At 37.4% G+C, this 25,652-nt stretch overlaps 1 protein-coding gene across 1 annotated transcript in view; it reads left to right on the top strand.

The window, feature by feature from the left end:
• The window catches only part of LOC134670642 (immunoglobulin superfamily member 10-like), a 477,034-nt gene extending 463,986 nt beyond the window's left edge, over positions 1 to 13,048 (top strand). Inside the window, exons 4-5 of the mRNA XM_063528451.1 lie at positions 1,257 to 2,767; positions 9,602 to 13,048. Of these exons, the coding sequence (XP_063384521.1) occupies positions 1,324 to 2,767; positions 9,602 to 10,464 (2,307 nt within the window). The 5' untranslated portion in view covers positions 1,257 to 1,323 and the 3' untranslated portion in view covers positions 10,465 to 13,048. The remainder of the gene's footprint in view (positions 1 to 1,256; positions 2,768 to 9,601) is intronic.
• The last annotated feature ends 12,604 nt before the right edge of the window (positions 13,049 to 25,652 follow it).

Here is a 25,652-nt window from a genome sequence, read left to right as displayed (position 1 = left end):
ACTCGTATACCTGATGTAGGTATTATGTACCTAGGTCATTGTAGGTATGTAGGTATTTAAAAAGTTTTGTTTCCAAACGAGAAATAAGTGAAAATCGTCTTGCAATCGATTTAATTGCAGAGGTTGTTTGTTCGTCGAGTTAATTAAAATGACTTTCACTCGTGCAGCTTCTTAACTAATAAAACGTCTTATTAAAAGTGGAAAAGACTTGGATGAGATCAATCCGGTGTTCGTGGGTTTAAGTCCCACCCAAGACAGTGAATTTTTCCATTTTTAATTTTTTTGTAAGTTTAATAGCGTCGTTCGCAGACGTTTCTACTTGATACAAAATTTATAAAATATCGTAGCGTAGGTATAACGGAAAGTTTTCCATAAATTGTAATCACTACACCATATAAAACAAAATCCTCCGCCGCGTATGTTTGTATGTATGTTCGCGATAAACTCTATAACTACTGAACGGATTTATATGCGGCTTTCACCGATCAATATAGCGATTCTTGAGGAAAAAAATCATCAAATAAACTTTACATTTATTCAACAAATAGGCCACAAGGGCACTTTTAAACGTCAACATTGAATTTACGCAGAAGGTTTAAGTACAGTGGCTTTTAAAAGTGCATGGATAGATGTCGACCGTAATGCCTTAATATTACGGTTGAAATATCTCCATGCACTTTTGAACGCCATTGTACGTGTATAATTTGTTAACCCGTGCGTAGCCGATAGTTTCCTAACAATAACTGAGTGGCAAGTTTGGTTATCCTTATTATTGCTATCCGATTATATTACCAAATTTCAACTTACCTAATTCCATTTTGCTGGATTTAATCCTAAATTGGTATTTAGGTTCCGATCTATTTTAATGGGCTTTTGATGTCCTGTGGTTTTCACTTGGACGATTAATCATTCCTGTCCCGCACAGCGCACAGCTAAACTGTGAAATGAACTATCGCCCGCGGTATTTCTGGACTGATATGACTTTCAAATCTTCAAGAAAAGAGCGTACTAGTTCCCATCTTAAAAGCCGGTATCGCACTTGCAACGCCTTTGGTGTGATCGTCCTAGCCGCAAACTATGCAAAGCTAGTACCTAGTATGGGCACTAGGCGACGATAGTTAATATCAACACAGTTATAGTTAATAAAACCCTAAAACACCCTCAACATAAATTTATTATGAAATTCTTGTAACTTTTGGCCTCGTACCAACGTTAGCCGTACACCTTTTGATCTTGTTTGTGTTTCATTGTTACAGAAACAAATGAAGCCGGTCTACAGCACCGTCCAGGAATGCCGTACGAGGTGATGAGCGGCGTAGCAAAATGGCTCATGAACATTGGAAGGCATGGATGAAAATCGCTTGCACCGTAGTACTTCTCGCTACAAGTCTGGCAGACTTTACCACAGAATGCCAGAGACCCTGCGACTGCCGGTGGCAATCTGGCAACAAAGCTGCCATCTGCTCAAATTCCAGCCTAAAATCTGTTCCTGCAAACCTGAGCAACGACATACAAATCTTAGACCTATCCAACAACAATTTGCTCACCTTACATCAAGAAGCTTTCAAAAAAGTCGGCCTAAGTAACCTTAAAAAACTTTTCTTAAAAGAATGCAGCATAGAACTTGTACATAAAACAGCATTCGCTACGCTAGCCATAATGATAGAACTCGATTTGTCCAGGAATCGAATACGTAATTTACACCCGGACACCTTCAAAGGCACGGAGAAACTTCGTCTAATAAACCTGAGCAATAATTTGATCGATAAACTTGAGGACGGCGTATTCCGCAACTTGAAGTACCTGCAGAAAGTCGAAGTCAGCAATAATATGATCGTTCGCATCGGAACTAAAGCCTTCGTCAACTTACCTCAACTAAAGATATTACGATTCGACGGCAACCGTCTCAGTCATATGAAGCCAGAAACTTTAATGGCCCTTCATAACTTATCCGGGTTGGATCTGCATAACAACCCGTGGCGATGCGATTGCAATCTACAAACGTTCAGAGACTGGGCGATGACTCATAATTTATACACCCCCCCTACCGCCTGCGCAGAGCCCGCTGTGGTCAAAGACAAACTTTGGAACGAATTGGACTCATCTAATTTCGCGTGCCGGCCTACCATTCTTGAGCCCGCTCCAGACGCGAGACTCAAGAGTTACGACGAAAACGTGACCTTAATATGCAAAGTCGTCGGAAACCCGACGCCTGAAGTCGTCTGGCGTTATAATGGCCGGGTAATTGAGACAAGATCTTTCGGGGAAATCAGATATGTGATGACTGAAAACACTGTGGACCTGATAAGATGGGTAAATTTGACCATTGTTAACGTCCGATACAGCGACAGAGGAAACTATACGTGTGTCGCCGAGAATCCAGGCGGTCGGGATGAAAATACGCTAACACTAGTTTTATCTAAATATGGAAGTCCTGGCACTATTCTAGGCTTAGATACTGACACTTTTGCTATATTAATAGGCTGTTTAACCGCTATGATTTTAATCTGTGCAACAGTTCTTGGAGTATGTTACTTCACGACACAAAATAATGATTCGAAAAGACTGATCAAGACGGATACGTCATCGAACGGGGACATTCTGATTGAGAACTCCGTCGCATCAGAGTTAGAGAAGGGGTTTAAAGTGGAGGTGAACCCGGTGACTAAGCCTCCGAGAAAATATGAAGCTCCTGCGTCGCTAACCAGCGAAGCCACCGAAATGTCTGAGTTGAACAGAACACTGCTAGGCAACGAGTCAATGTTAGGTAAGTACCAAAAAAAATTGCGTTATTTAATTACGTCATTCGTCAATGGCATGTCATTTCTACTTAGATTTTTTTTTAATCCTACTAAGAGAAAGTGTGTCTAAAGCTATTCTCCCATTTACTTAATCTTTTTTGTACCTTGTACAGTCAATCAATCAATCACAAGCTCCGCAAAGCCTCTTAATATGAGAACATACATTCTGTTATTATGGATACAGTCACTTGCAATAATATGTTACACAACGAAGGCCGCAAAAATATCTGACACCATCTTATTTGTTCGGCCTTCGAAGATCATAATAACAGAATTTATGTTCTCATATTAAGAGGCTTTGCGGAGCTTGTGATTCTAATGATATATTAAAAAATTGGAATCCGTTTAGTTTTTAGGGTTCCGTACCCAAAGGGTAAAACGGGACCCTATTACTAAGACTTCGCTGTCCGTCCGTCCGTCCGTCCGTCCGTCCGTCCGTCCGTCTGTCACCAGGCTGTATCTCACGAACCGTGATAGCTAGACAGTTGAAATTTTCACAGATGATGTATTTCTGTTGCCGCTATAACAACAAATACTAAAAACAGAATAAAATAAAGACTTAAATAGGGCTCCCATACAACAAACGTGATTTTTGACCAAAGTTAAGCAACGTCGGGAGGGGTCAGTACTTGGATGGGTGACCGTTTTTTTTTTTGCTTTTTTTTTTTTTTTTTTTTAATACATATGCCTAAAGATGAAAAAACCTTTTTAAATATTTTAGCAGCCCGTACTAATTTTGTCCACCGCATATCAAAGCTCCAAAGGTTTCAAAAGCTCCTGAATCAAAGCTTTCCACAAAACAACACTAAAAACCTTAAAACTTAGTCTGCAATGACCAACTCGTGCTGCATGTGCCATAATTTTTAATAAACAAAGTAGAAAGATTATAATGCAAGCAGCAACAACTGCAAATGGCCGTTCCAAGTTTCGCTCAAGAAATTTCATAATAACTTCGCAAACTACGTCGTCTACGTCGTTTTAATCTTTTCTGCTAACATCTTATTTACAAGCTTTTATTTAGTGTCACCTGACCAATCAAATCTTGCAAGTTTGACTAAAATCTACAATTACAATGTACAGTTTTCACGAGTTCCTGGTAATTAAAACTTAAAAATTTACCTACAGTGGAATCCGTTTATTATGACTCCGCTTATACTGACCAACCGCTTACTGTGACGTAATTACGTGCGAAGTTTGGTTTTCATATAAAATTCTTTGTGACAAAGTCGGATATAATGACTTCGCTTATAGTGACAAACCGCTTACTATGACCTATAAGTCCTATTTTTATGAAATTATATCCGGTTATACTGACACATTCGCTGGTTTTCGTGGCCATTCCCACGTCTCTCTCTGTGAAGACGTTTGGTGCGTGCGGTGTTTTAGTTTGATTCTCAATGACAAGTTGATATTTAGTACAAGTTTAGTAAAATTCAGCTCTGACAGAGGATTTTGAGATTAATTTGGAAAAAAATTATAAAAAATAACAAGTTAATCAAGTATGCTTTATATGACATCCGCTTAGTATGACGGATTTGTCACTTCCCTTCGATGTCATTATAAGCGGATTTCACTGTATATTAACAGTAGTAATAATGTAATGAGCGTGTTAGACTGATTATGAGAATACGCAAGGTATGTTGTAAATGTCATTACTGACCTGCCGCTAGAACGTTCCCAAAATTTCTACAAGATGAAATTTCGGAAACTTCTTTTAGGTTTGTATGGATATTGAAACATTCTGATTCAAAATGCAAAATTATATATATTATATATATTATATTATATATTATATTTTGCATTCTGATGCAAAATATGCAAAATGTAACTTTCCATTAAATTCTCCAGTAACTTTTAATTAGGGTAATTTGCACAACTGTACTTATAAATATCATTATGATCGGGTGGACATGCGCTGGATTTTGCTACTCGAAAATCTGTGGAAAACGGCGAAATGATATTTTTAAAATACGAGCAATATAAATTGGGAATCTAGTAATGTTGATCACTCGTTTTCAATTCATTTAGTAGAATTTAAATGCCTTATTAGAGTGACGTTCCATTCCCAACTGCAGCTGCAATACTGTTCATTTTACTATGGAAATTGACAGTGACAGCGACGCGTTTCCATAGTAAAATGAACAGTATTGCAGCTGCAGTTGGAAATGGAATGTCACTTTTAGTGGACATATATTAAAGGCAGCCACGAAATCGAGCACCTCTATTTTTTAATCGGCCCCCTGTAGTTAATATTAAATTTCCAAATATAGCCGGATATATATCTAACCTTTCATCTGATCCATCTGTCTGTCTGATATCAGATCAGTAAATAATACCCGTCTCGTTAAATGTTAAGGAAGCAATAAACTTTGTTTGTACGCATTAAACCACAAAATGATCAAAAGAAATCGGAAACTCATCGCAGAAGGCTCCACTTTGAGTAATTATAAATTAAAATGCCTCTAACGAACCAAAGTAATCCGCTAAGGGCAACGATTTAATACGAAAACAATAGATTGCTTAATTGAGAGGGAATATTGGATTACTAACTATTTCCCGTGAAAGCGTCTATAGATTGAAGCTCTGGAGTTTGATTACGATCTGTTTGGTGTTTGCTCTTCGGTATTTGTTCTAGACAGTTCGAAACTAGATAGGATCTTGCTTTATGTTAATATTTTGATGTTTGTTGTTTCAATGCTGAGATTGGCGTAATTTAAATAAAGTTTACCTTAACTTAATTAGTAGAGGTATAATGAAATGATCGAAGTTTAATCTAATAGATAGTACTCCTACTTACCGCTGACGCTTTGTGTCGCGTTTCTATTCATATTCTGGGTGTCCAACGCCAAATAAATAAAATATATCGGGATCACGGATGCGAGGAAAAGTCACGTGTTTTTATTAACGATTGTCATCTTGTCTATGATCCCAGGCCCCAATTTCACATCGGTGACAGGTGCGACGAATTGTAAAATCACTGTTGCTGACGTCACAGGCATCCATGGGCTACGATTACCACTTACCATAGGGCGGGCCGTATTCCTGTTTGCCACCATCATTGTATTATTTAAAAAAAAACTTTATTATATCGGAAAAAAACAGATATTTCTCCTGCGAAGTTTCTGACAATTGTCAAAGATTTAGAAGAATTGTAGGTAATTCTTGACAGGTAACGAGTTATATGTCGAAATTTCGTGACAATTGTAGTGTTTCTTGTGACAATTGTCAATTGTCAATTGTGAATTTACAATTCGTCGCACCTGTCACGTTGGTGAAACAGGGGCGTACTTCTGTTACAATGTGGACTATCATACAAACCTAATACCTAATAGCCTAATAGCCTCAATTCAGTAGGTACAGTTTGATTACCTATATGGAAATATCTGAGACACTACGAATAATATAGTAAGAAAAAGAAATGCAGTAAATATAATGTAATATCAAGTAAAATTTGAGGCTAATTACCTACACCACATCTGGGAATTACACATTACTTTAAAGTTTAAATTTACACTACAATTAGCAAAGTATAAAACTAAAATAACATTAAATGTAAAAAATACAAAAAAGAACAAACCCAAAAACAAAAAACTCAGTCAAAAATCATACCCCGCTTCATCCCAAGTACAAATGTGCCTGATTTAACTTGGATTATCTGGTAGAAACTCGTCTAAAATCTGCTGGGATAACCAACAGCACTTATGCTGTAAGTACAAAATCAAAACTACTAAAGTTTAAATAACTTACGAAATCCACAAAGGCTCTAGCCACGGTCAAATGGCAAAGTTGGTAAAGTGTCGCATAATTTTGAGGACCTAGGTGACCTGAAAACTAGTTAACTAGTGTTCGACTGAAACCGGATTTTTGCCGTAATAGGATTTTTACCGAAACCGAAACTTTTATAGACGATAAAAGTTTCGGTTTTAAAATCTTAACAAAACTTTAACGTACAAAAATAAATTCGCAACGAGTGGCAAATGGGAGTATTTTAAGTAAATCGACACGAGTTTGCGAATTACTTATTCGCACGTGTATCGTACAACGTTTTACAGTAACATATGGCCGTTTAAATTTGACGTAGTTACGTAATGTGCTTATTATAGCACCTGGTGTCGTAAAGTAGTTTCAGATGTACTGTAAACATTGTTTTTAATAGGAAAATCGCGTGACATAAGGCCTTTCAAGGAGATCCAGGCCCGTTTAATTTAATGCAGCAGTAAAAGAGCTAACAGAAAGCAATTATGTAATGTGATAAAATCTGGAAACTACAATGTCCGCTTCGGTAGTAAACAAATAATGGTACAGTTCAACTAAAAATTGCAATTAGCATCTTTGGAAAATATGAAGACAAGGCCTATATTCTTACTAAACGACTTTTAAAATACCTATGTTGATGCGCTGGGAATTTGACGACCGATCTGCCTAATAAATGATAAATGTAAGATAATGCACTAGGGCGCGTAGCCAACGTGCCAAGCGTTAACGCTCCGTAACGATACGCCCTCTATCACTCTTCCCTGTTAGTGCGAGAGTTGCGTCTCGTTCGCTCCGGAGCGTTAATAAATGCACGTTGGCTACGCACCCTAATGCACTATCCTACCTTTCTTTCGTAACTTCTAGTCCTTAGAGCATTTAATAACTGGAGTCGATTTTAAGTGCTTATCACTCTGCCGAAAAACTTGCACAATTGCGCAAACTTTTGTATCGACTGACATGGCTATAAGTACGTTACGTAAAAATCATGTAGAAATAGTAATACATTTGACGTCCCCTTCCCCGCAAAAATCGGCAGACTGTTTCGTACAGAAAATGACAGCCATGACGTATCCAAGGTACTAAATGCTCTAACGGCTCGATTAGGGAAATGAATAAGAGATACACTAGATATGAAATAGTAAAGATATGTGACGTTCCACTAAAAAAGGTACTTTATGGCAGTTGGCGCTTATGCTATTATTAACGTCGCTCCAATATTATTGCGACGCTATGCGACGTAAGCGCCGGCCGCCATAAGGTACCTTTTTCCGTGGAACGTCACATATGTTCACTATTTCATATTTAGTGAATCTTTAATTCATTTCCCGAATCGCGGCGCCAGCCCGCCATAAGGTACCTTTTTTAGTGGAACGTCACATATCTTTACTATTTCATATCTAGTGTATCTCTTATTCATTTCCCTAATCGAGCCGTAAGTTGTAGTCCGATACTTACCCTAGAATATTTTCAGCTATTCCCTTCACTGTGTACACTTATAGTAATAAATTGGTTGAAAGTATGATGGCGGCTATTGTTGGTATTCATAACACTCCATTGAACCATAAAATTTAATAAGGTCAGTACTCTTGATTTATGTGCATTGTGCACTGGTAGAAGCTCAAGAATTTCGACACCGTAGCCCAGAATAAATAATAGTACTAAGTACAAAAGACTCACTCTCTAATAAAACGCGTCTGTTACGATCAGCACAGATATGGCCGCTAGGTGGCGACAGCGCCACGCGCGGTTTATGGCAAACCCCAAAATTGGGGCCGAACGGATGTACTTTTAGCTACCTGTAGCAAAGCGACGAAATCGCGGAGTGAGACACGCCTGACCGTAGCACAGAATAAATAATACATTACTAATATACTAGGTACAGAAGGTTCACTATTCGACGGCCGGTTCACTATTCGAAGGTTCGACGACCGGTCCGGCCTAGGGGTAGTGGCCCTGCCTGCGAAGCCGATGGTCCTAGGTTCGAATCCCAGTAAGAGCATTTATTTGTGTGATGAACACTAATATTTGTTCCTGATTCATGGATGGGTGTTGTCTATGTATATAAGTATGTATTTATCTATATAAGTACCTATGTATATCGTCGCCTAGCACCCATAGTACAAGCTTTGCTTAGTTTGGGGCTAGGTTGATCTGTGTAAGATGTCCCCAATATTTATTATTTATTTACTATCAACAAAACTTGATAAATAAGTTAGGTCCTCACCGAAAATCAGCGCTGCGGCTTACCGTCGTAGCATTACGCTGAGTGGGGGTCCTATTTAACGTCTATGTCTCGATATTAAACTTGTAATTTAAGTTGTTGGTTTGACGTAAATAAATGTATTTTCTTTCTTTCTAATAAGTGAAAAATAAAATATTTTTTCTCCCTGCCCTTAACCCACGTTATGTGGGTTCGGCACAACATAAAAAGAAAGTACGTAGCCTAAAAAATTTGCGTAAAAGTCCTTCGTTCTGTTCCAACCGATATATTACTTTTCTCGATATAACAATCCCAACCCAGCTTAAGTAGGTACATTGCTTTGAAATTTGAGGAAACCTTAATTTTCCAATTCACCTTTACGAACGAAATACTTACAGTCTTACACGTGCCCATGTCAGTGCCACAAAGATTCGATCGCCTAATTATCTTTCATGTCCGGTACCTGTTTCATTATTTTACCTTTACAATTTATGATTCTGAATTGGTCTAAATTGCTGTTCAAATAAGACGAATGTTGTTTCACTCTCATTAAATGTCTGATTCTCAGAAGTCTTTTGAGAGTAAACTCGTAAAATATGCCTACATTTTATAAATGATATTAAGAGCTCAGGTTAAGTTCCAATTTAAGACGTAATCTCATTATTCAGCCAAAACCAAGAATAGAATCGAAGTAAAGGTACCTATTGTAATTCAAAACGAAGATTAAGTATTACGTATCAACATAATTAAAGCAGTTTGCCTGTAAAGCAGTTTCCAAAGATTCCACAACAACTACTAATTTTGTTTTAAATATAATTGCCTGATCAACTATTTTTGTCCACAGCATCCACTGAAGACAACAGCAGACATCACGATGTAGATCTTCCGAAGATATCTCAAGAAACACTCCTTCTAGATCGACTAACCCAGGAACACCAAGCATATCCTCCCGACCTGCTGTCCTTCCCTCTTAGGGGAGGAACTCAAGTGTCGCCAGCCAGCGGTTCCAGTCAAGACCGCAAAAACCTAACCGACAGCCCTATAAAGTCTCCGGGATACGGTGTTACTGCCATACCACCAGGCTACAAATTCCAACTCCCAACAACTTCCCAAGCATCAATAAATGCCAAGAGTGGTTATGTCACTCTTCCAAGAAAACCTAGGGGAAACTGGTTTCCTGAAAGCACTCATCCTCAGGTCTTCTCCACGCTTAATGGCGTCCTACCGTACTACGAACACTTTAATATGAAGCTGTTCAATAACGGTGCAAATTATTATAGCCTGAATAAAAGCGAGATGGATTTAGGACCTATGAATAAGCTGAGAACAGGTTTCCATGACGGTTCTGAAGAGATTGAGCCTGCACCATCACCAGCGCCAGGGACGCCTCATGCGACTATTCCAAGAAGCAGTTTGAGCTCTCCGAATATACACAACCAGTTGCTAGCTCTCCAGGCCATGAGTTACAATGCTCTTCAGGGAAGAATAACGAAGGCTTCTGAACAGAGGCCGTTAAAAGTAACGCTAGCGGAGAACGAGAGTCTTCTGAAAAACCCAGTGCGAGATTTGAGGGTAGGTTTGAGTGCAAATAGTTTAAACAGGACACGAACGGCTCCCAAACCACCCCCGAAACCGAGGAAAAGGGGGTCCAGTGAGTTAAAAGAACCGTTTCTTTTCAATACTGGCGATACCGCCACGCAAGTGTAAAGTGATATAGACCTATAGTGAAATACCTACCTGTGTAATCTTTAGATTTAATATACATTTTTGTCACCTATAAAATAGGGATAATAGGGATGTTAAAATATAGCCTACAGCTTTTTTTTTTTAATGCTACGCCGAATCTTATCCTTATATTAAAACTAAAGTTGCCTAAGAGTATATGGATATAATATTGGTTAAATCAGTTTTATTTATTACTTGTACTATTCAGTTTTTTTTAAGACAATCAAACAAACGATACTCATACTTTTCAAAATTTATTCTGAAGTGCTAATGTTTGCTTAACATTTTTAAGTACCCAAACTCACTAACTATTTTGGCTCAGCGATCCAGAGAGAATCTTGGCCTCAAACATGCCTACCTATATACCTACCTATTATAATTTAAAACCTTTAGTTTACAAAGTAATCAGTGGACAAAGTATTTTATTATATTTGTACTCCTTAAAGCAATAGTGCGAAGTTTATTTTTTATAAAAAACATAACAATGTTTAAATCTGTAGGTTTTTTTATTTCACTACTCTAGTAACCGGACTGATTTTTTTAAAATTTATGTTGAATCATAAAGCCTCTATTAGACGAATGCGAAAGTGATATGAAACAGATAAGTTGTAGTACAGATTTCGAATAATCTTGTAAATTGTATATTTGTTTATGTTCAAATAGATAAAATAAAATGTTAACATAAAAATTCATTATGTTAAAAATATTAAGTTGATACTGCAAATTTTATCTAAAAAGTTACATGTTTATTATAGTAAATATTATTTATTGTTCAACTGAATAAATACACGCATTAAGATAATTGTAAGATTTACCTAGACCTAGACAAAAATATTTTCTGGATTTTTTTTTTGTTTATTTCATATTGATTCATGTTATTGTATGCTGGTGTAGGTAACTTTATACAGGGTGCGTCCTGTAACAGGAGCAATAAATTAAACTAAAGGCTGTACTCCTCAAACTGACCAACATTTGTTCAGCAACTTTTAAAAATTATGAATCCTTTAGACTTCCTCTTTTTCATACAAAATAAATATTGCCTTCCATGTACGCTGACATCAGTGTGTTTGACGTTACTTGTCACGCTTTTAACATAACACAATTTGCAATACATTGCGTCTTAGAATAAACTTTAAAGTGTAATAAAAATCAAAACATGAGTTATTTTCAAAAGTTGCTGAACAAATGTTGGTCAGTTTGAGGAGTACAGCCTACAGTTTAATTTATTGCTCCTGTTACAGAAAACATACTATATAGGCACACATTGTTGCTGCAAAGCTGTATATAAACACAATAGCTGAATTTATTAAAGTTTCATCTATAAATGTTGAATAACTACACTTATAGCTTAGTTTAAGAAATCCACATAACATAGTTTTTAATAGAAGAAATTTTTGATTTTGACATAATCTCGAATATAAACACATATGTAATTTTTTTTAAATTAAATATACAGTGCGTATCTGAACGAAAAGCAATTACTCAAACCCGTTAATGTTGAGGTCATACTGAGCAACTATTAGTATGGGATCAACACCGAAAACGCGGAAAAAGAATTGGATGTTTCATACATTTTGCTGGTTTGATGTTCAAATTTCTTATAGGAGAGTCAAATTTTTTTTCGCGATTTTGGGGTCGGTCGGGCAGACAGACAGACACGCACGAGTGATCCTACAAGGGTTTTGCGGTACGGAACCCTAATATGTTTGTTCAATGAGTGGACATTGTAAATTTTGTAGCATCGTAAAATTATTGGCGTTAAGAATTCTACAGAGCTATAAATAAGAAAGAAAACACATTTTGAACGTCTCTGATGCATTTACAGATTGTAAAAATAAACACGTGGATAGAAAATTACGGTTTGATAAAAACTTAATTAAATTCGTTAAAAGGAGCCATATAAGTTTACGCTGCCAATTAAAATGCTACGAGTTTTATGGTGTCCTTTAAAGAGAAAATATCAAAATGAAATACATTGTTACTTACAATCATTTTCTTAAGTGCTGAGTTGTGTCCATTTAGCGTTGCGCACTTAATGTTCTGTTCTTCTGTGTTTGTTGCCTGTACATGTTCGTACATGTTTATGATTGTCCTTTATGTTTACTTTTACAGGGTGGCCAAAAAATAAGTGCATTCCCGTTCCCAGGGAGGTTTTTCACAAAAATATAATTGGCTGTTTCATCCATTTTGGCTGGTTCATTTTCCATGAGAGAGTAAATTTTTTTTCGCAATTTCTGGGTTGGTCCCTTACTAAAAGTTGCTCAGTATACTCCCATAACCTCCCTGGCAACGGGAATGTACTTATTTTTTTGTTACTGTGTATAGACACCTTGTAATTAAAATCCAGGTTGAAAGAGAAAAAATATTGCATAGTAATATTTAAAGTCGTTTAAATTATTGTATAAATGTATATAATATAGTTATTTGAAGATTAATATGAGTACGTTGTATATTTATAGTGTGGACGAGTGTGAAGAGAGATTTGGAAGGACCAATAGAGGGTGTGGTTTCTGAATGATTAAGTACGAAAAGTAAACTATTAATAATAAACTGAATTTCAAATTGTGTTCGTTGTTTGTTTTTACCCCCGATGTGAGGGCAAGTGGCATTCTCTACCAGTCAACCATAGGGACAAACAGAGACACTTACATTTGGTGCAGAGAGAGAAAAAAAGTCAATGAATTAAAAGAAAATCAAACTATGTTACTACGACTATGTACTAAGTCGCGTAACTCGCATACGAATAAATGTTAGGCAAGTTACATTTATATTCAGTACGGATATATTGCTTCAGTTGCAGATTTCTATGTACAAATGTACTCGTATAAAACACAAACTATGGTTCTAAGATTATCAGTATTATAATATCACCAGTTGACGCATTTGTTGGTTAATTTAGTTGATTTTCCTATACAAGTATTATAATTTATCAGTTCAATTATTTAATTAACTCTTTAGGCTGGCGCGTCGCCGCATAAAAACATTCACATCGCAAATTGCGATTAAATTAACTTATTTTTACACAAATTTATTGTTCATCCGGTTTAATACCCAAATGGACATTGGAAAGTGTACTTTAACACATGAGACCAGAGTTCAATGTTGCTCGGACGTAACTACACTCGTGGTTAAGTCTTGGATTTAAAAAGCTAAGCCGACATGGAACCGACAGCTGACAGCGGCCGCAGTGAATATGGAAAAATAAAAATGTATTTAATGTATTTTCAGATACATTTTTGTATTTGCCAGCGGCGAATCCACATCCGGTAATCCTGATTGTGAATGGTCAGTCTCTCAAACTCGTCCAGGATTGGGAAGGGTTAAGGGCTAAACTTGTAAACTGACAGCGTTGTGATTCATGTAAAAATATAAATAAAAGGGCGTAGAAGGGTCAAACGCATTTTATAGGAAGTTCACTTCTGTGGACAATACAATTATTATTATGTTAACGAACCGGGTACTTAGATATAGGTACTTAAGTATACCACGTTTGTATTATTAATTTGAGTCTCAAGTAGTTAGGTAGGTAATGAAAAAATGTGTTACGCCCGTAAAGGAGCAGAGTAAAAATTAGCTTTTACTTTTCTTAACTTTGTGATGACTTCAAGAAAGACGCGAACGTCAGAGACTAGTGTGAACAAGCCTCTAAGAAATGTAATAATGTGTGTTTAGTTTATAATACTGCTAAACCTTGTTAAGGCCGCCGGAAGACGCTGGATTCGGGTCGCTTCCAACCGGTACGAATGGAGATCCAAGGGGGAGGCCTATGTTCTGCAGTGGACGTCTTATGGCTGAGATGATGATGATGATGACTGCTAAACAGTTGGTAAGATCTGGTTTTCGTTAATTGTACAAGAATATTCGTTTTCTTTACACTTCGTTATTATAGACTAACCCCCTTATTCATAAACGTTTACTAAAGTTGACAAGCCGATAATAATCGTTTGTCCCTTTCCGACGTATTGGTAATGATGGTAAGGGACAAACGATTATTATCGGCTTGTCAACTTTAGCAAACGTTTATGAATAAGGGGATAAGAAATTAAGAATAGATTCTAGAAAAACTAGGCTTCTTTGGCCAACTCTAATGGCGAGCAATGCGTGCTTAGACCACCTAATCTATAGGTGCGAATCCCTAACGGGATTGGGATGTAACGAGATAGATCCGTGGCCTCCGCTGTTAGTAGGTATATATTACGACATTTATTTCAGTTTCATCATCATCATCATCTCAGCCATAAGACGTCCACTGCTGAACATAGGCCTCCCCCTTGGATCTCCATACGTGCCGGTTGGAAGCGACCCGCATCCAGCGTCTTCCGGCGACCTTAACAAGATCGTCTGTCCATCTTGTGGGTGGACGTCCTACGCTGCGCTTGCTAGTCCGTGGTCTCCACTCGAGCACTTTTCGACCCCATCGGCCATCTTCTCTGCGTGCAATGTGGCCTGCCCATTGCCACTTCAGCTTGCTAATCCGGTGGGCTATGTCGGTGACTTTAGTTCGTCTACGGATCTCCTCATTTCAGTTTCAGTTTCAGTTCAGCTTATTTCAGTTTATAAAAATAAAAACATCTTGATTCTTTTGTTGGCTTAATCTAAAAAATCCAAAGAACAGCTCAAGAGAGCCATTGTATTTCGAACAAAGGATTACAGCTGCTTTCACAGGACAACTTAACCACTTGACAGTCCAGTGTAATTCTGAGCGCTTATTTTTTATTAACTGGCTGTGTATTTCAAAGAAATGAGCCATTAAGCAGATAGACTAATAGTTATTTACATTAATAAATAAATAAATAATAAAATTTTACACAGATCGACCTAGTCCCACAGTAAGCTCAATAAGGCTTGTGTTGTGGGTACTAGACGACGATATATATAATATACACAAATACACATATACATAGAAAATATAAATAGTTATATACATAGAAAACATCCATAACTCAGGAACAAATATTTGTGATGTACACACAAATAAATGCCCTTACCTGGATTCGAACCTGGAACCTCCTGCTTCGTAGGCAGGGTCACTACCGACTAGGCTAGGAGGCCGTTACATTACATATTTAATTGCGATTCGTATTGCAAAACTCTCTTAAGGCATGTGCCCACTGGATTCGTGTGTGTAGATCTGCACGTGCGCGTACAAATCTACAAATCTATATAGAAGAAGCACACCGCTTGCGTGACGTGTGCGTGTGTGCACGAGGCCAACAATTGGCCGGTGGAAGTTTTTGGCAGATGGCGCCACCATAGCTTGCCCTGTCAATCCCTAGAATTGTTTCAAATTTTTGTTTCTTTAATACCTTGAATACCCTTTATGCCATATCTCATAGAAAAGGGGGCAAGTTATGATGGCGCACACAGGCGAAAAATCAACAAAAGTCGGACAAAACCAAAAAACTTCTAAGTAGCCCCAACAGGCAAAAACCAATCTTAGCGGGTAGTCCAATAAACAGTGCACGCTATATACTCGCATAATCATTTTCATGTTAGAGTCATCTACGCGACACGTTCTCATTCCAAAGTTCGACTTGTTCAAAGGCGAATATTTTACTGCTCCGCGAGTGTTACTTATGTGCTTACTTATTTATCGTTTGCTTTCAGAAAGTTGTGATTTAATGATGGATACCCTTCTAGGAGGTAATAACCTAATTACTAATAGTTACTTTTGATAGCTATGCTTGCTTGTTTATTATAAAAAAAAATAAGTGTGATGTCTTGTATTTTTTGCACATTGTTCAACTTCACCAAGGAGAAAAGTACAACTTCCTGATAGATCCGGTTTTGATATTATCAATTTTAGAAACTACAGAACTTGGGTTTTAACATACAACCATTATTTTATGCGACCTTACGCGACGTTTTAACAAAATTTTCATTTTAATCGATGACTAGTGTAATCAAGCATGAGCGCTTAGTCACATTTTTTTTAGGCAAATGGCTATGGAAAAGACTTTTAGTGTCTTCCGATCCTTATATAACAGGACTAAGAAAATTGGGTAGTAAAAAGTCGCTTCCCATATGCCAAAATGTTTTAAATCTTTTAGAAGAACCAGATATTAATATCAAAATTTAATAAAATGTCATAATATAATTGTAATTTTGTTTTTATTAGTTGGCAAACCTGCATTAATACGATTTCTATAATAATCCTGAATGTTTAGGTTTTGTCCGACTTTTATTGATTTTTCGCCTGTGTGTGGCGCCATCTATGCAAACCTTTGACAGTTGCCAACCCCATTTAGCGCACGCGCACGTGCACATTCACGAACACGCAGCGTTGTATTGTGGGATAAAAACACTCCTAATGCTTTTGTTTTCGACAGTGCGATGCGAAGGAACGTAGAGGTAGACCAAGATAAGTCTGCAACGATTTTGATAGCACACGCATTACAAGTGTTACTTATAGGTACCTACGTGTAATTTCATAGAAGTTTGACGTTTAATGGCTCCTCTACACGATGGGCCAACGCCGGTCACTCCAAGGGACGCAGCCATACAGTAGAATGAGATAGCAATATCACTTGCTACCTCTAACGCATAAATGTGTCCCTTGGAGTGGGCGACGTTGGCCCATCGTGTACAGGAGCCATAGGTTACAGTTACACTGCATGGTGCTATCAAAATCGTTGCAGAATAATCTTGGTCTGCCTCTAATGTATTTATCGGTCGATATATGTTCCTTTGTTTCCAGTGTGGCTGTTTCCTATTGTTTTAAAATCAATTTTATGGAAACACAACGTCTCTCAGAATGCTAAGAGGTTTTAAGCCGTACTTAATTGTTTTATTAGTTATTATAGGAATAGGAATAAATTATAGGAATAAATATTATAGGACATTTTTTACACAAATTGACTAAGCCCCACGGTAAGCTCAAGAAGGCTTGTGTTGTGGGTACTCAGACAACGATATATATAATATATAAATACTTAAATACATAGAAAACAACCATGGCTCAGGAAAAAATATCTGTATCATCATACAAATAAATGCCCTTCGAACCCGGGACCATCGACTTCATAGGCAGGGTCACTACCCACTAGGCCAGACCGGTCGTCAAAGTTATTGTATTATTTCACTGAGAGAAAAGTACAACAAAAACACACTTAGAATTACAAAAATAAACTTAATCCGGGGACAAGGAGAGTTAACTAATAGGAACAAATTGACTTTTGCAATTTCTATTAGTTCTTGCAATTTCTATTATCTGTTTGTTGAAATTATATTTGTGATTACTGAGCTGTTTGTAGAAATAAATAAATTTTACAGAAATAGTGAAACGTCCATAATTATTACTAAAACTTCATTTTTCCCCCCAGTACAGAACTGTTTTTTAATTCCTGGTGATGATTTTTCTCTCAGTGTTGAAGGTATATCTTATAAACTCACAGTGATATACATCCCGGTCATTTGATAGGCTTGGTGTGGATGCAGATCCAACACGCAGAAGCCCTTTGAAGAAGTTTGCTGTTATGTTCTGTATTACTCGTTATTATTTTCAGTTAGCCTGTTGTGGTGTCCCACTGCTGGGCAAAGGCCTCTCCCCCTGATTTCCATGACTCCCGTTGTAGTGCCTTCTCCGGCCAGCCACTGATGAAGGCGTCCAAGTCATCCCGCCATCTCCGTCTGGGCCTGCCACGTCCGCGCTTCTTTTGCGGCATCCACTTACTTCGTTACTTTATTCGTTATTATTATTTCGAGTTATAGTATTTCGACTCTAAAAGCATTTCCTCCCTAAATTGGTAATTTTGGCAGTAATTACCTTGGGCAGGGTTGGCCGGTATGTTAATTATGGAGTTAAAGGTGATTTATGGTTGGCCTGTGCGGCGAACACAGACCACCATAACTACTAGACGGAGCACATAAGTCAATCGAGGTCACCGCACATATGTTCTCCCGTACAAATTTAGTATGGCAGAGCGACTAGGGTTGCCATATGGAAGAATTAAATGTCCTGATAAAAATCCTGACATCACCCTAAAAATCCGGACATTTCTTGTAGCAGAGATTTGGCGTAGCTTGAACGACGCTCCGGCAGCGCGCTGCTCTCTGCGGTGTACTGTATCGTGGATCTACTTTTCCCTTTCCTTTCGCCCGATCCCGTAGCCCCCTCCCCGGGAGCGCATTTTATTTTTATAAGGTTATTCCTAAAAATCCGGACACATGTCAAGTCCGGCCGCAATCCGGATAAATTGTCAAAAATATCTATATAAAAATAAAAATATCCATACATGTCCGGACAAATCCGGACATATCGACCGCTTATTTCAATTGCGCCCACACATTAAAATTCGAGTATTTTAAAAATATTTTCAACTAATTAAGCTTTAGGGCTGTTCTTGGGTTGTTAAAGTATAAAATAGCGTAGAGTACACCTCTACTGTGCTGCTGGATTCGTAGTATTTTACAAGTAAACTTGTACATATGTGTGGTGACCTCGAGCTCTTTGTAAACGCTTCGTAAAGGATGACTCACGTTATACCGGGCCGTGTCCGACCCGGAGCTTCCGGCGCATCGTTTTCTATGGAAAGCATCACGTGATCGCCTGCCATGTCACTCATGTCTTAGAAAAGTAAGCGCCGGAAGCTCCGGCCCGGACACGGCCCGGTCTAACGTGAGTCATACTTAATGCGGTGTCAGTGTAGTCCAGCCATTCTCAATGTGTGTTCTGCGGAACCCTAGGGTTCCGCAAAGCCTCTGTTGGGGTTCCGCGAAAATATACTTGTAATAATAAGAAAAAAACCAGCTCTTCTATAGGTATATCTGGTCCACAGTGATGAACGAATATTTTTAATTTGGGGTTCCATCAAATATTTCGCTTGCCGAAAGGGTTCCGTCACTAAAAAAGTTTGAGAACCGCTGGTGTAGTCTGTGGCGGCGAACGATTTATAATACACATACGTTCTAATTAAGGTAATTATGGTGGAACAAATTACTTCACACCTGGACTTCACACGGAAAATGTTATGAAGATTTACGATGCTTGCATAATCCCATTACTTACCTTAAGGTAAAATTTAACCTTTAAAATATATACCGTAAAACGGGGTCAACAGAAATCGCGGGGTGAATAGAGAAATTTGAACATTTTCTTTCAAGTTGTTATATTTAAAATCGTACATCTCTAAAATCAGATTTTTTGGAATACGTATATAGTAGACTATTTATTCTCTACATTGATACCAAAAGAAATTAATCAAACTGCCTAAAAGTTAGATATTTTTGACTCTAAAGGAAGGCCTCACCGAGGTAAGAAATGAAGCCTGTCTGAACTTTGTTCTACCGGTAAATGTAGTGACATTAACATAGTTAAATTTAGCTAACCTGGTAATATGGTATCTATAGTTCCTAAATAATAAATAATATCACCAATATTCTCTATAATGAAGGATTTTTTTTGCAAAAAACTATCAGTATCAACAAGCAATTTTACGTGAAAAAGGGGTCAATGGACACGCATATGGGGTGAATAGTTACGTCATAGGGGGTGATTAGATACCACAAAGGGGTGAAAAACACGCCTTGGGGGTTAAAAGACACGAAAACATATTTTTGCACCAAATAACTGTTTAACAGATATATATAATATTTGCCAATAGAGTATCAAAATAATAATGACCAAATTCGATGCCTATGACAACTAAAAACTTCATATTTCTATTCACCCCTTTCGTGTGTCTATCGACCCCGTTTTAAGGATATGGAGAAAACAGGCAGTTTTCTTTGATTTTCTCTGAATTGGGTGGGTCAAAATTGAAGAACTAACCAAGACTCATAAAATGATGTCTAAATTTTTACTTTTATCATTTGGATTATTGGTGAAAATCGTCCTTGAAGTTGAAAATCGTGTATTTTCACCCCGTTTTACGGTATCTATGCAAATGTTTACACTCGTATCAAATATATAATATGTGGCGATTAAACAACTAGCTAGATTATAATTGAAAAAGATGACATTTAATAAAATGAGGCGTAGCTATGAAAAGGGACCTTATTGTCGATGGCGCTTACGCCGCACAGAGTCGCGCGGCATTGTATTTATATCGGAGCATCGTTAATAATGGCGTAAGCGCCATCGACAATAAGGTCCCTTTTCATAGATAACGTCACAAATATGTAAACATTGCCCAGCAAACATTTTTGGTCAATATTCCGAAAAGGGCACCTATTTTAGGTTGCACAAATTAGGGGACCAAAATGAGGCACGTCGAATCGACGTCGTCGGCACGTCGAGTCGACATAAATGGGGAAAAAACGCACGTGCCGGCGACGTATTTATTGACGGTAAATTAGTGATTACAACCATTAGGTCAACACTAGGTCATGTTTCCGACGTCGATTCGACGTCGCCACGACGTGCCGCGTAGTTGAAATGTACTAATTTGGTAATCTTTACCACCTTTAGACGTGATGGTGACATATTTTTATCCATATAATTACTCCGCGAGGCAATATTTAGATGAGACGCGATGAAGAGAAAAAGAGACACAAACATTACGCGTATATATTCTTTTCACTCAGAAACAAAATGTCTAACAAGAAAACAACTTTAAGTTGTGCAATGATTATGGCGGCCACTAAGTCATGTAAAATAATTTAGGCCGATTACGCAGATGAAGAACGATGAAATCTAGTGCACAGAAAATTTTTTCGTGCAGTATGTTAGGTTTACATACAAAACTATCGATGGGCTTTTGAAATATTTAAGTTTTCAACATTTTATAAAATCAAAATGCATATATTTGCTTGTAATTGAGTGTTGTAATTGAATATTTGTGTGTGTGAGTATATTGACTCGATCAAAAATATTGTTTTATATTGAATATTAGCACAATGAACTACCGTGCGATGGCACCATTCAAGATATAACAACTTAAATTATGCAATTTCATATTTAGCATCTCGTTATAATGAAAGAAAATGGCGGCACAACCTTATGGTATTGATAGTACTTTACAAGTGATTTTAACTATATGGTCGCAATTTGGTATCTATTTTAAGTAACATTTACCTAAAATTAGTAGCTAAATCGACATATAATCGACGACCTAAAGGTCTCCGTATAAGAAATAATTACGTCGCAAATACACTTAAAATGTCTTATTAGTACATTTGACCTATTGGTCAGACTTTGCAGTTCATTTTACCAAATATTTCGACTTATTTCCAACCATTAAGTCCCTGACTTCATGGTCCCCGTATAAGAAATAATTACGTCGCATATACACCTAAAATGCCTTATTAGTACATTTGACCTATTGGTCAGGGTTCGAAGTTAATTTTACCTAATATTTCGACTGATTTTCAACCATTAAGTCCCTGACTTCATGGTCTTCGTATAAGAAATAATTACGTCGCATATACACCTAAAAGGCCTTATTAATAAATTTGACCTATTGGTCAGGGTACGAAGTTAATTTTACCTAGTAATTCGACTTATTTTCAACCATTAAGTCCGTGACTTCTAGTCCCCGTATAAGCAATAATTACGTCGCAAATACACCTAAAATACCTTATTAGTAGATTTGACCTATTGGTCATGGTTTAAGGTTAATTTTACCTAAAGTTTCGACTTATTTTCAACCCCTAAGTCCCTGACTTCATGGTGTATTTATAAAGTGAAATTTACGTTTTATTGTCCCTATATGTCGACTTGGAAGTAAAAGTGTACAATACGTAAAATAATTGGTGACTTTAGGACGTAATTTTTACTTAAATTGGTAAAATCTTCTTCGAGCCTAGGAAAAAATACTTAAAATGTTATGTTTGCTATGTCCCTATAGACCGGAAAGTCATGGGTCTGCGTTATACCAGTTGCCTAGTATCTTCAGAGAAATTATTCTTTTTCTTTGAATTATTCTTCAATTCTTAGAATTATTATGCCCTTGGTTACACACTGAGATCCTATAAAATGAAAACGGGAAATCGCTTAGATGAATATTAATTCAAAAAATAATTCTATTCGAGTTTCACCCCTCAAGAAACGCGAAATTCATTTTCAATTATGATTTCTCAAATAAAAGCAAACGATCCCTGTAAATGTCAAGAGACCATCGCTTTTTAAGAGTTCTCGATCTATTCAACAATATACGCTTCCCTAACATAAGTATCCACTTTACTATACAATTAGTATGACGACGTACGTACGGTACTTAAGTTGGGGCACTGAGCGTACTATTAAAATAAATCTGCTCCCATACTCGTATTTAAATAAAGAGGTTAAGTACACTTAAAACTATGAAAACGGGTTCAGAAGTAAGGGAAGAGGATGTTTATTGGACACTATATTTATTTATTTTCTTATTTATTATTATTTGGAGCCTTACGTGTCCCACTGCTGGGCAAGGCCTCCCCCCAATTTCTCCACTGTTTATTTATTTATTGGTAGATATTGACACTTTAAGCGCTGGTGGCCTAGCGGTGAGAGCGTGCGACTTGCAATCTGGAGGTCGCGGGTTTAAACCCCGGCTCGTACCAATGAGTTTTTCGGAACTTATGTACGAAATATCATTTGATATTTACCAGTCGCTTTTCGGTGAAGGAAAACATCGTGAGGAAACCGGACTAATCCCAATAAGGCCTAGTTTACCCTTTGGGTTGGAAGGTCAGATGGCAGTCGCTTTCGTAAAAACTAGTGCCTACGTCAAATCATGGGATTAGTTGTCAAGCGGACCCCAGGCTCTCATGAGCCGTGGCGAAATGCCGGGATAACGCGAGGAAAAAGAAGAAGATATTGACACTTTAAGCAGAACAATCATAAAATAAACAAGTACTTAGTCCATCGCTTTCACCCAATAGCCTAGTTCATTTAGATTCCATGAACTCTACTATAGTCCTAACACCGTGGCGGGCGCTGCCTCTGCGTGCATCCCATGACACGGTCAAGGGCAGCACCCCCTCGGTGTAGGTAGGTAAGTACCCCTTACATTTCATAGTTGATGTTTCAGTTAAAACGGATTATATAAAAAAAAAACAGAAATATTGGTAATTATTAAAATTGGAAAATTATTTCTGAATGATTTATCATTTCATTTCACTTTGAAAAGGATCAAAACATCAAGTAAACGTGATTTTAGACCGGTTTAAAATTGCCCCAACGCACACTTCAGTTTAAATTAAACTTTTAATTTCGAGCATTCTGTATTGACCCTCCAACTTTACGGGTTTAGCCTTAAAAAAGAACATAAAATCTTTATTTTATTCCTTAATTGAGCATTTAATTAAATGGGTGTTCAAAATTTAATCTAACTGAAGGCCGTTGGAAAAACGCTTTCTCCAAGGATTAGGGGTGAAACAGACATCTGTTGAAACACTGATAAGGATTGAAAACTTTTAACGGCGCGATTCGGGAAATGGATTAGACATTCACTACATATGAAATAGTAAAGATATGTGACGTTCCACGGCAAAAGGTACCATATGGCCGCAATAATATTGGAGCGGCTTTAATAATAGCGTTTAAGCGCCGACCGTCATAGGGTACCTTTTGTCTTGGAACGTCACATATCGTTACTATTTCATATCTAGTGAATGTCTAATCCATTTCCCGAATCGAGCCGTAAGTATAAGCTACGACACTTTTATAGCACGTGCCCCTGAAGAACCCCGAGAGATATTTTAAGAGTATAAACGCTTTCTTTAAGTAAAACGAAATAGTTTATCTATGGGTCCGTAATTTGCTATTTTTGAATGCATTATAGAGGATTTATGATATTGATATGTTTGTAGATGAAATAATATATTGTAATCTTTAGCTATATACCTACGCCAAAGACTGCAACATAAACCTCCAGCACATAATAAATAATAGTACTGCCGTACAGAAAGGAAACTTCCTACAAAACCAAAGTTTGACAGCGGTTCAGGGTCGAATCATGCTATCCCTTTCTAATATATGGCACTATTCCTTTCGTCTATTTAGGGTTGTCAAAATTCAAGTGTTTATCTTATCTGTGGTCATGCACGCCAAAGGAAGTCAAGTGGTGCCAACCCTAATAATTGCTCGGAGTAATGCTGAGCCGAGCGGAGCCGAGTTTGGCCGAAGTCAGGAGTTTCGCACCCCTGCCTCCAGTCACAAAATAGATAAGTACAGAAGTCAATCACATGTATGTACTTTACTTTTCATACCTACGCTCGGCGGTCGCTCTAGGGTTGCGATTGTTGCGAACTATGACTTACGCACAAAAAACTATCGTGGTAGTGGCACTCGTATCTATCGTATCGTATCTCGTATTTAGTTGTTTGATTTATTGTTGAGGAGGAAACGGGAAGAATGGAAATATAAATTAATAATAACATTAATAACTCAAATAGGTGTTTTAATTTTAATGTCATTTTTATATTACAAATTTGCCACAGAAAATATCTTGCGATGATTCCGAGATTGGCGAAATACACGATTATTATATTTTTAAGTGTAATAAGTTCGCATTCTCATGTACAATGTAATAAATTCGCATACGCATTCTCTCTGAAACCACTGGTAGCTTAAAAAACGACAATTCACCGTTTAATGTTGAATTTAAACAACCGTCCACTGTACAGTTATAATAACTTTTTGTTTTGTTTCTCCATTATTGCACAAAAAAGTTCACAGACGCGTGTCACAAGCGGATGGCACTCGCGCTCGCACTGGTCCCAACTGGTCCGAGATATCATGTCCGTGAGCAGTGTCTATGTGTGCGTTGCTCGAGCGCGCTTTGTATGTAGGTTGATTTCTGTACCTATCTGTTTTGTGCTCCAGTGTCCAGCAAGCATCATAAAGCTGCATTAATTAAAACCAAAATATTACTTAATTAAGCTGCATTTATTATTTTCGACAGCAATATATGAACTCACATTTATAGACGGGTCTATCGCGAATTTATTTTACATATTACCTATATTTGCCGACGTTTCGACACAGGTTTCACCCGCGGTTTTTAGCCGCGACCACACGACCAGTGAAACCTGTGTCTATACGTCGGTAAATAAAGGTAATAAAATAAATTCGCGATAGACCCGTCTATAAATGTGAATTAATATATGTTCAAAAAGCGAGTTTTAAATAAAATGTGATATTCGTGCCAATCTCATCAGTCAAATCCATTACGACACTAAGCCCTCGCGGCACACCACAATGTCCACAATGCCTTTAATCACCCTGACACCCAAGATAAAGTGTCCAA

This window comes from Cydia fagiglandana, chromosome 14 (genome assembly GCF_963556715.1).
Source record: "Cydia fagiglandana chromosome 14, ilCydFagi1.1, whole genome shotgun sequence".
NCBI lineage: Eukaryota > Metazoa > Arthropoda > Insecta > Lepidoptera > Tortricidae > Cydia > Cydia fagiglandana.
The sequence above is the reverse complement of the archived record's forward strand: the minus strand, read 5'-3'. Positions and strand labels throughout refer to the sequence as shown.